General features: G+C 45.1%; 1 protein-coding gene across 1 annotated transcript in view; it reads left to right on the top strand.

The window, feature by feature from the left end:
- The window catches only part of LOC135897065 (sodium-coupled monocarboxylate transporter 1-like), a 76,883-nt gene that overhangs the window by 44,654 nt on the left and 19,761 nt on the right, over positions 1 to 12,468 (top strand). Inside the window, exons 5-9 of the mRNA XM_065425648.1 lie at positions 628 to 679; positions 2,242 to 2,309; positions 8,012 to 8,092; positions 10,490 to 10,563; positions 11,674 to 11,814. Coding sequence (XP_065281720.1) covers positions 628 to 679; positions 2,242 to 2,309; positions 8,012 to 8,092; positions 10,490 to 10,563; positions 11,674 to 11,814 — 416 coding nt within the window. The remainder of the gene's footprint in view (positions 1 to 627; positions 680 to 2,241; positions 2,310 to 8,011; positions 8,093 to 10,489; positions 10,564 to 11,673; positions 11,815 to 12,468) is intronic.

Genomic DNA, 12,468 nt, shown 5'->3' with positions numbered 1-12,468 from the left:
TCCTGTTTACAGATACGCTGTTTACATATGGACATTGCCGTGTGACAACACGGAGATGCCCATATGTAAACAGAATATTTGTTCTCTATTTATTTGACATGTAGTCCTCAAGCGGAGAAGACGCAGCTAATGTTTCACTATTTCGCCAAGCTATCTCCATTATTTTGTCTTCGAGTTTTGATATTTACCGCAGCAATGCACTTAATGGTACGTTCACTGTATTGTAAGTCGACTACGAATGACCTTAGCTGTGGAACTGTGTGATCTAGATAGTCTACCATTGTTTGTAAATGGCAACAAAAGGCAACTGTCCGCAGACTTTCCGCGTTCTCGATACTCACCTCTCCTACAGCTTTCTTGGTGTAATTCTTCTGTAAGCTGCCAGCTCCTCTGGTTGTGTTATTTCTTATTGCATCCGTTAGAGTTTTGTATCGCGGTTCACCTTGCACTCTGCAGTGATAAGACAACTTATTTTATTTGCTGGATTCGCTCAACCTGCACAATGTAAAAAAACTAAGAAATATTTAGGAGGAAACTGAAAATTTTCATATATAGAAACGTGCGTGCCTAACATTTTCGTATGAGACACTCAACAAAAAAAGTCAGCATTGTCTGTATATGTTGCAGCTGCTCTACCTGGGCGTTGCGTTATACGGTCCATCACTTGCCCTCGGGTCTGGTAAGCTACTTCCAGATTCCTGTTTATCGAAATATGTAGAGGCATTTTCTGTAATTCTTTGTGCATAATATGGAACTACCAGCCTGTGAGACTCAAGGAGCTAAGTGTACACTTGCCTCTTTCATGCGTCGGTGGTTGCAGGGAATAAACGCGCAAGGATTTTGCAATGGACAAGCTATTTTCCAGCACAGCAGCGAATCATGTTTCTGTACACTCACCGCTAACTTTTAAGCAAAATTACACCCTTTTGCCACACAACGTCTGTCTTGTCCGCATTTACTTTCCTTAACGCGGCGAGCGCGGTACTTCCAAGTCACGAACGGCACGCCCGTTATCAGCATGACGAGCATTCTCGACAGGAAAGTAGCGAGCGCAGCGTTTTCAAGGAAGGAAAAGCAAGCAAGTCAGATGACGATTATCGTTTTGTAGCAAATATTTACGCCCGCATCTTGCGAAATTCCGGAAACGCTAAAACCCTCTATTATCCAGCGAGTTTATCCAACAGTTTGACGAGCCGAGATCGCTCGTGGCTGGAAGCGCACTGCTTGCACGCGCGTCTAGAGTTGCAGGTCACGTAATGTGAAGCCTCAGAGACACTTAAAAAGGAGAGGCCACAGTACCGTTCACTCTCCGCTGTTGGCGCTCTTCATCGCGCCAGCGTTGTGGTCGCGGTCATCGAGGGGGTCCCATGCATATTTTTCTGTGTGCGCGTGATAACATGTATGCTTATTTTATTAGCAACTCAATGTTTTCTGGCTGATCATACTACGAACCTTACTTCGTGGAGTTGTGTAATATTTTGATATCGCTATCAGTGCTTTTTCTTCAGAGCAAACTTCAAAATGTTCTTGTGTTGCTGCTATTGTACGTAGTTCAATGTGTTACGTGCACGCATGTTATTGTGTATTGCTCTTTATATTTTCATTGTGTCCTTAGTCCCTCATATTGTGTTTAAGTATAACAAAGGAAAGCTGTGTCCGCTGATATACTTGTTGGGAAATACTTGTGCTCTTTCACTGTTTCGTCGGGATATCTTTGCAACGCATATTGCATCAGCTGATATATGCACTTTTGATATGTGTGATTTCAATTGTCACTAGTATAACATGCGCTTTATTGTGGTCGTTATTGTGTATGAATTCTGACCTGTTTTGTCTATCTGACCGGAGTCTACTCTAGACAAATGAATATCGGTTAGATACTTCTGACATGTTGCTTATGTCATTGTCTTCATGATTTATGTGAGGCAGTTCAAAATGGTATCTCGGCAAGTGATGAACAACGCTTCACAATATAATGCAGTGTGGTGATGGACCTTGTCAAAATATTGAAATAGGCTAAGCTGATGCAATAGTCCACTTTGCTGTACCTGTAGGCTTAAAGAAGTTGCAACGTTAAGTGCCAAAGAGCGACTTACCCAGAAAACAGTTTAGCATCGGCTTATTTCACCTAGTGATCAGGACAAACACAATTGTCATCCTATCAACGGTGCCTTCATGGCATGGAGAGTGCGTAGTTCTAAATGGAGCTGCTTTTTATTTGCTTGAATACTTATCCTGCAGTGACCGGTTTCCCGGTATGGTCTTCCATACTCTTGAATGGCGCCGTCTGCACATTCTATACGTCAATAGTAAGTGCAATATTCTCACCGTTACAACGATTGCGGCAACCAGATTACGGATTACTTTACATGTCTTTTAACGCTTGCACATTTTGTGTCAATGTCGATAAGCGGAGTGTCAAGTACTATAGGGATGTTTAAGCGCAATGCCATGGAGGTGATGATAATATTTTGTCATGATAATATTTTTAGAACCTATTCTTGTTGGCGGTAATCAGCCTCTGTGTTTTAAACGCGGAGTGCGTGAATTATCTCTACTCATTGAGCGATTGTGAAATTGCAAACCCTAAGCAACAATGTAAATAGGCAATTCAGACCAACCAGTACCGATAATGTACCCATTTTTTTATAGAAATGTTGTGAATAGCACCATTCTAATGAACGCTGTAAACGAGTTATATATTGTGTCAATTTCGTATATGTTTTTCGAGAATTTCCGTTAGTACACGCTACTGTAATTGAGCAAATCTTGTTTGTCTATAGAAGTGATTTTTAATCTCTCTCTTTTTTTTGAGATTATATGTACGTGTATGCTTCCTCACTGTTTACTGAAACTGCGCCACGAGAACTGTGGCAAGAATCCCGTCAAGCTGATACTCTAGTAACCATGATTTCATGTCCTTGCATCTCTTTCGATTTTTCTAAATTTATCTTTTTTTGTCTCAGCATAGTTTCATTCGTTAAGGACATTATACTGTTGCATTAGATCACTGTATTCAGCAGTCATATTTCACTGAAAAGGAATGCTAAGTAAGCCGAAACTGATATACCGCGTGTCTTAACTAACATTTAGCCAAGCTGTTCAAAGCAAAATAAAAAAAATGTCCCAGTGCAAGGTAGGATTATCAGACCTATGGCTATCGGCCGCCAGACTTCTGACGACCGAACATTGTGGTTCTTATGATCGTACCTTGCGCCGGTTTTTTCAATCCTTTCTTTAGTAAAAGCTTAGCCAATTCCTGCTGGAACAGCTTATATATGAGACTAACTACATCGGTACGTGTTCTAGTTAACATTTTATGCACACACACACAAAAACAACGATACGATGCAGGCATTCATAATGCAGACCTAATTGCTTGTCAGTACGTTTAGATCCCAAATGTTGAACATGACATTTGGCAGCTTGCAGGGAGATAATTGCAGCGCCAGCGAAACGACTGCAGGTGTCAAAAGAGCTTTTGAGGGTTGTGGGGCACAAACATCACCGAATGCTACGTGTTTTTTTTCCATCAACTAATTTACCGCATATAAATAACTTCAATTGAACGTTATGCCCTGCCCTATGGATGTTGATTTGCTTTGTGATTTAATGTCATATCTAATGTATGACGTTTGCTCTCTGGTCTCCTAGTTCGTTTAAGAAGCAGACTTGTTTCCCAATAGTACATCACCATATCGGAAGCTGTATTCGTAGAAAAAAAGAAAGAAAAAATGTATTTTTTCGTGGAACCTTGTCTTTTACAGCGAAGCTGTTAAAGGCTAGTTCCCCCAGGATCATGTCCATGTGTCGACACAAAACTATCATAATCAGGATTGGCTACAACATCGTCGTCTTCTTCCACAGCTGGCTCGTTGACGCCCCTCGGTGCTACCACGCGAATGCCCTCGTGACGCTGCTCGCGCGTTCTTCATCGTCATTAATTATTTATTAAATAGGAAACACAGAGACGTAACCAATTTTACAGCCAAGCTGTTAAGGTCTAGTTCCCCCAGGATGGTGTCCCTGTGTCGACACAAAACTCCCCATACATGGTCCGATCCTGAAGATAGTGCAATGTCTGGCCGACTTGTACTGGAGATGCTGCTCGCCATTAAGGGGCTCACATTATACACCATCGCTGTTCATTCTTCTTCACAAAGTGGAAGGGCACTGAGTTTTCCCGTTGACTTTATCACTCCGGGAACACTTTAACGGACGATGCGTTGACTTGCGCAACCGAATCATAACAAGCTGAAAACGCATCCCCGCATTCTGAAGGACACTAGCACTGTACTGCTGATCACTTACGAGGAAGGGCACAGTGGGCGGCTAGTACACATGAAACAACTCAGCAATGACAGCGGGAACTCCATCCAGGTGACTGCACGCCAAAACTACAGACGAGGCACTTGCCTAGATGTTATCCGCGTAGTCAATATCACTGAAATCAATGACATGCTGATGTAGGACATCCATGCCCAAACACTTCGCATAGTTTTAGAACGACTCATGGGCAAAGCAGGGGCTTGCCTAGTTACCTTCGAAGGAGACAAGCCGCCTCGTGCAGTTACCTGGCGTCTCCGAATCACCCCCGTAATGGCATACGAGATGCACTTTCTGGTGCTCCAAGACATTCACGGGCCAAACCGTAAAAAGGACATTTGTGCACACCCCACGATTAAGTGAGGAATTAATCCAGAACAAGGTGAATGCACTAATATGGACACGCTTCCTGATTTTCTTGAATATCTTTTGTGGCTTTTTTAGTCGGATCAGAGTTCGTGTCGGCAACATTTGGAGCGATGAAATTGGTATATTTCATGGCGTAGCACAGGGAGTGTTCTATCTCCTTTGTTATTTAACATCTCCATGACGAATTTCTCAAGAGCACTAAACCGTCGAACATTAGTGAAGACGTCTATATATGCCGGTGATATCTGCATATGGTGTCTCCGGCTACCAGCATCGTCATCTCGCGCAAATAGCCCAGGGCCATTCAAGGCCATTTGACAACTCTTGGATTATCACTATCAGGAGGGAAATCATCATTCATGCTATTTTCTGGAATTTAAAACAAATCTACAAACTTGAAAAAGCTGAATTTTAACGGGTACCAGATTCGACAAGTCCCCAACGTTTGATTGCTTTGCATTACCTTGGACCACAAGCTACACTTGCGCCATGCTGTTGACCACGTTGTGGCATCATCGTCATAGAGGCTTCATGTGCTCATGCAAGTTGCTGGCATACGCTGGGGCGACCACCCAATGACAATGCTACGGCTACATACAGCGTTGGTTGCAAGTCGGTTCCTATGCCAGCTACCTCTGATGTCACTCACCCTCAAGTAGCCAATACGACCGCTTGGAAACCTTACACAGAAAAGGTCTTCGGCTGTTCTTGGGAGTGCCTCTGCCAACATCTAACAAAAAAGTTCTCTACACAGCTGAGTCACGTCCTCTGCGACTTCAGGCTGCCCAGACTCTCATGGACCAAATACTACGTCTGAGTGAGTCTTCGCGCGGCAGAGCCCTCTTAGGAGGTGTAGGTAACAGGCCACGCTCAGATTTTTATGCAGACCTCAACACACTTCGAGTCTTAGGATTAAGCTGCTAGAGACAGAAGGAATAGGTAGACCCACCCTGAACGTTCGGGGCTATAACATGCAACTTAAGTGTAACACGACTGCAGTCAAAGAGCTTCATTCCCACTTCAGAAGTCAAGTCACTAATTCTGGAACACAAGAACATGAGTTACTCGAATAACCTTCAATATACAACGATGGCTCTGTCAAAATAGACGAAGATCGCTGCGCAGCTGTATTCTACATTCCCTCTTTGAGATATGCGTGGTTTGGCCATCGGGACTGTACAGCTTTGTCGACAGTCGTTGAAGGCGTGGCAATAGCTGCTGCTCTGCGCAAACTAAAGACATTGCCTCCACAAAATGTGGTCCTCCTTGCGGACTCAAAGGCCGCGTTGCAACAACTCCACCGTGGCCTAGCGTCCAAGTTCCCACGTAAATCACTAGCTCTCGAGAAAGAACACGGCAACAACGGCTTCACGGTGAAGTTTCAGTGGATTACCTCCCACATTGGCATTGCTGGCCACGAGAAAACTTATGCTCTGGAATGCGCAGCGCTCCATCATCCTCCCTAAGTCAAGTGTCCAAAGAGCAATAAAGTTAAGAAATCTTACATTCGAAATCACTTGGGGTCACTTTGGGTTCCACCACATATGTCATGCGTAACCAAGAGATTTCGTAGAGAGCAAGCCTCACTTCTATATCTAATAAGGACAGGACCGGTTCGTACACTAGCATTGTTCTTAAAGATGGGGCGTATCAATTCTCCGAAGTAGCATATGCGACGAGACAGGTGACATTGAACGCTTTCTGTGGTCATGCCCAAAATTCCGAGACGAGAGGGCTGCTCTCCTTAAAAACCTGCAACAAAATGTCCTTCCACATACGTGTCTGCAACACCTTGAGTTCCCCGAAGAACCATTTATAGACCGAAAAGAAACTTGACCTCTCCTTATCGGACTGGGCGACCCAGCAGGCCTACGAAGCGGCGAAGAGGCAAGACCTCGACGTCCCATCGTGGGAGGCCTAGGCCCAGCCAACAAAACTGCTGGTGCTTATTAAAGTTCACTCTCTCTCTCTCTCTCTCCTTATCGGATTCTTAAGAAAGGATGGTCTGATGGACGTGTGGTGAAACACGATAGTAATGTTATAAGAGATGCTCTGGTGGAACAATAGCCTGCCTTAGTCACCAGGCTAAGCTTTCCTGTTGCTACACCCCCACCACCACCACCCCCACCACCACCCCCACCACCACCCCCACCACCGGCTTTTTTCTGTTTAGTTCTGGCATAACGCTGGATATTGTCGAATAGGATTATTATGCTTCAATATTCTTGCCGCTACTGATTAAAGGTGGCTCTGGAGCAGGCCGTTGGATAAAAGCAGAATCGAAACCGTTGTTTTCATCATTTCTCTATAAGCGTGATAATCATCATGTTAAAAAAGACCACATAGTAACACATGAAAGATAGATACATTTATCCACATCGCTTAACGTGGCACATAAATCGACCAGCCATCGCATAAGTGCAACATTGAGCTGCGGAGTGCCTGTTTGCAGAGAATGTGATGCGGCATTTTTGTTGGCCGCCTATAGTATTTGCTCTATGCTGCATAAAAGAACATACATAACATTACTTCTTTATTGACATGGACACTCCAAGCTCATTTACGCCGTCGCCGTCGCCGTTAGGTTGCGCATACAGTTCAAGGACGATAACACCATCGCTGCGCACCGTATGCTGTATGTGCGAGTGATGTTGTGCGACGGGAGCCGACGATCACCGCTGAATATCGTCCGCGCTAAAGAGAGGACAGTGGGCAGAAAGTGGACCATCTGCTGTCGTGCCCGAGGCACTCAACGTTGCGAGGCACCGGGGGGAGGGGATAAAGGGAAGGGGTCATTCTACTTCCGTTGCGACTGCATATGTGGCGGCTGCGCGCGTCGCCCGGCCATTTCTTGAGAGTGATCTGGGTTGGGGGCAAAGTCTAGGTGCATTGGCGGCTCGTAGTATTGTGCGTGCTGCGTGTTCTCGGTGCTCACTTTTCGTTGAAGCGATAGACAGCACGAATGTCACTTCGCTCGGTGCTTCTGCCGCGTTTTCTCACGCCAGCGCTGTGACAGCGAGTTTCTGCGGTCATCGAGTCAGATGCGGTCAAGTTTGCTCGTGCGTGCGTCACATCAGGCTTGTTAATTTAGTTAGTGTGCCTATGCTTAGAGGTATATACGGCCGATAAAACTACTATTATTACTTCCTATAGCTGTCCGCTAATTTGCTATGGCAATCAATGCTTCGCCTTTCGGGTGAAACTGTGCCTATTTTTTTTTGCTAGCGGTATTCTATGTGTTTTATTCAGTCAACGCTGTATACTTTATTCTTGTGTAAATTTTTTATCTTATTTTCATACCCATGATTTCTTGCAGGGTGGTATTAAAGCAGTGGTGTGGACTGACGTCGTCCAAGTGGTCCTCATATATGTCGCCTACATCATGGTCATTGCAACTGTGAGTAGCACGCTGCACTTCAGATGGAAGTGGAAGCCCTCAATAGGCCTGTCTGCACACGCTTTGATATACAGCAAAACGTTTTGTGTGTGCCATGAAATTTCCCTTTCTTTCTCATTCGGTTAATTGGCAATACTTGAAGTGCTTCTTTCCAAATGTTTGCTTTGCTTCTTCGTCCGCAGTTATATGATATTTCTAGTGGATATTTTGGTGTGCGTTTGAGAGGAACCAGTTTCACTTGTGCTCAGTGTACGTGCTGTTAAGGCGGTGACAAAGGATGTGCCAATTGTTATCAGAGAGTTGTATTCATATAGGAGGAATACAACTATCTGAGAACAGTTGGCCACCATACTCTCAGAGACTATGGGGGCGTATTCTTCCGCCTTTAGTGTAATCCGTGTGATTCATTGTTTAAGCCGGCGGTTGTGCCTCAGCCTCTGCCATCCTTCAGACAAGGCTCTCCACGACTTAGAGTTCCAAAAAACGCAATAAGGCCGATGTACCACAGGATGTCAAAGTGTACATTAATCGAAACCTCAATCGAAGGGTAGACTCCGCGTGATAGGCCTTCACATGCAATACAATGACAAGGCCACACGTATCCTACACCGGCTGCGCCAACAATTTACACAAATAACACCTATGACAAAGTGCATTACAAACAGGTGTCAAGGACTCCAAGAAAAAGATGCATTCCAAATCGTACAAGCCGTCATAATCAGCAGAATAACGTACCATTTCCCCTACCATGAACTTCGTCAAATCGAGAGGAACCAGAAGCGCACCCTCCTCTGCAGTGCACCAAAGGCAGTGCTAGGGATACCTCACCACGCGTACAGGCAGTTCCTGCTGCGCCTCGGGGTAAACGATTGTATCGGAGATCGGCAGATACACACCCCGATAATAGTGCGTGCCTGCACGCTTTGTAATTGCGCATGCTGTGGCCGCATGGCCAGGTTATAAAATCACAAGTGCAGCCTTTTCCTTAAACATTTATTCTTGTTAGCACTATAAAGTGTCATGCTTTCCGCGCTCCCTAAAGATACAAACAGTGGCGACCAGGATGGGAATATGGTTGGACGCACCTCGTCACTGAGACCGTAGGAATGACGCATCGACCTCCTGCTTTCGAAGGCACTACGAGCACCTGGACCACTCATGGTGTCACGCGAGAAGCCTGTTTTGAAGGTAGCGGGATGACAGACGCTGAAAAACGTCAGGCTCTGCTGGTTTCATCGCTGACCGACAGTGTCGTCCGGGTGTTGCAAGGTCTGCAGCCAGCAGTATCTGGCGTATGACGACGTTGTAAAATGCCTGGATGAGCATTTCAACCCTAAGAAAAACGAAACAGCAGCGAGTTATTCCTTTCCTATGCGAAGACAGGAAGAGCTGGAAAGCGTCTGGAGCTACACTGCGTAGCTAAGCAGACTGACCGTGACCTGCAACTTCGGGATGACTCTGGACTACATGCTGCTGGACTGCATTGTTTGCGGGATTGCGGGACTGCATTGTTTGCGACTCGCCCTTAAGAAATTTACCATTGAAGAAGCCGAAGAATTCGCCTTAGTTTCTGAGAAAGCGAATGAAGACGCTCGTGGCATGCGATATTCTTTGGCATGGACTGAGGGCGTCGTCGTCAACATGGTACACCAACAGCTGCAAGGAAGACACTGGAGGAAGAATTACAAATCAGTCTTTTTGTGTAAAGACGTAAAGAGGCTCTGGAGCAGCATCGTGCCAACACTGCAGTTCCATATGCCATCAATGTGGCAAAAGAGGGCATCAAGCGCTTGCAAACGAGCCCACGCCCACACACCAGAAACGTTCGCTGTCGAAGGAACGGAATACGAAAGCGAAAAGGTGTAGGCTCTCGTCGCGCACAGTTCAGCCAATAAGATCATGTTGTAGCCAATTGAGCACGTCTTAACGTAGGAGTGCTGTAGGCTGCGAACGATTGTCGATATGGGGCCACCGGTAAGCGGAATCTCGAAGAGCCTGTATAAGAAGGACCGCAGGTGCTGGCAGGCTGTACAAAAAACATCACCGAGCCTTTCATTATTCCTGGGGCCATTGCCGGTCTTTGGTAAACTGGATATGAAGGTACAATTTGAATCAGCAACTGTGAGCAGAACGTGGTGATCGAAACAGGTTTGTGAAAGTTTTATGCATTGGAAATTTATTGCGGGTATTACAGCGTGGGTTTGTTGTAATACTGCTGATAGAGTATACTCGAGGAAGGAGACGACCGTGGGGCCCAACTTTGTGTTTTTCGTCCTGAGCTCTACTGGAATTAGGGTAAGGCAGTGCAGGAATGCGCACTAGTGCTGTGCAGATTATGCTATTTACAAATCTCTTTTACATAAACTTGTTCTAAATCCATCTCCATTTTTGTTTCAGGGTCTGCATCACTTAGGAGGCTTCGGCGCTATGTGGCAAATCGCAAGCGATGGAGGCCGCCTAATTTTCAATAAGTAAGTCAATATGGCTGTAATGATTAAATTACCAGGCTTGAATTATTGTTATGATACTCACATATATTTTGATCATAGATGATCTATGAATGTCGCAGCACTATATGCATTGGTTGGGAACAGGCTCGGCTACTTTAGCCTAGCGGAAGAACTTTGCTTCAAAGAATGTCTTGAGCGACACTTTACGCATTTGTCAGAAGCAATATTTAGCCATCAACTACTCCTAAAAAGCACTAATCGAATGTTCCTTCTATGCCATCTGCCCGGCCTTCCCTTCCTCTACGCCATTCCTACGGCGCTCCAAGTAAATCCGCCTTTCTATGCTCTTAGATATATTCTATGGCGGATAATACGTCATCGAGGCTGTCTGTCATGCGTTAAAGAAGAAAAAGTGACTATCTGTCTCATCTGTGAAGTCGGAAGGCCTCCAGCGGATCCTGCGCAAATGGCGATTCCTTGCTTACGGTGTTCCGGGCGATGAGTAGCATATTGCAGGTCACATGTCACGCACAGGCATCAAGCAGCGATATGTATATATACTCGCAGTAAGATAAGTTAAAGCAGTCTATGTGCACGTCGGCGAAAATCCTCCCCATACGATGGCCCTTGCATGAAGACTTACATTTTACCTGTACGTCCTTTATTGGCAGTTAATCATCTATAGCCGAAGAAAAATATCTGCTAGGCCTCTAGAGAGCACATCTAGAAATTATTCCAGAACTTTAAAGCCATACATTCCGACATGACAAAATTTGGATTAATAAACAAATTTTACTGCAGGCAAATTCTGGAGGTGGCACTCGGCACCCTGAAGCTCTTATATGCTAACACTCGTGTCGATGCTCCCGGACGGAGCCATCACGTGCTATATTTGGTGCTAAGTTTTCGCCGTTGTCCCCTATTGCCAAGGAAGTTCTCTTATCGGTAACTGTAATCTACCATCTGCCATCGCACCTCGCAATGTGAAAAAAAAGAGAACATCCATTGTAGATCCTGCTGCGAAAACAGTGCTTACCGATTTATTAGTTGCTGCTGTAGAAGCAAAAAAATTATGGCGTGGTGTTTCAGTCTGTATGATTTTTACTATACATCATGACTCCTCTTTCACAGCTTCAGCGTAAGCCCATACGAGACCTACACGGTGTGGACCATGGTTTTTGGCTGGACCATCACCTGGATGGGCATGTACTGCGCCAATCAGACGCAGGCTCAGCGCTACTCGAGCATAGGATCACTGAAGGGTGCCCGCAAGTGAGCTTTTTCCTGCTTTAGTATATGTTTACCTGCGCGGCTAAAGCATTACTTTGGTGTTATTGCTGTGCATCGTTGAATTATAATATTTCCTCAAATTAGGAATAACTAGCCGCAATTGGCAAGTTTTGCAGCCGCCTCAGCCGCAAAAAACTACGACACAAATTTAGCATGCTCGTACTCCATTAATGAAAGATAGCTCAGTGGGCACACGCGGCTCCTTATCACGTATCATTAACAGGTCGGTCTCTCGTACGTTCGCACGACAACGGAAACTGTGTTTCATAGCAGTTCTCAAAAGAGGACACACGGGGAGAACTAAGAATCACTGCCTGGCAATCCTGCCTTCAACATTTTCATAATTTTAGAAAAATCTCTTCACTCACTATACCGGTACCGAGTTTAGAGCTCCCGTAGAATGCACAATTAAAGAGCGTAAGGAAAAAAAAACAGAAAACTTGAAAATTGTTTGACGGCATTGGATCTTGACGACTTGAACAAATATTTTTATTCGTTGAAGAAGTGCATCTTACTCGTAAAAAGAAAACTGGCATTCCAAACGAGTAAGTACATCTTACCGACACGTACTTGAAGCAAAATACGATGCTGTGCGTAACTGTTGATCGAAAACCGAACCAACGAAGCTACCCTTGT

This window comes from Dermacentor albipictus, chromosome 5 (genome assembly GCF_038994185.2).
Source record: "Dermacentor albipictus isolate Rhodes 1998 colony chromosome 5, USDA_Dalb.pri_finalv2, whole genome shotgun sequence".
Classification (NCBI taxonomy): Eukaryota; Metazoa; Arthropoda; class Arachnida; order Ixodida; family Ixodidae; genus Dermacentor; species Dermacentor albipictus.
This window is presented reverse-complemented; position numbering and strand designations above follow the sequence as displayed.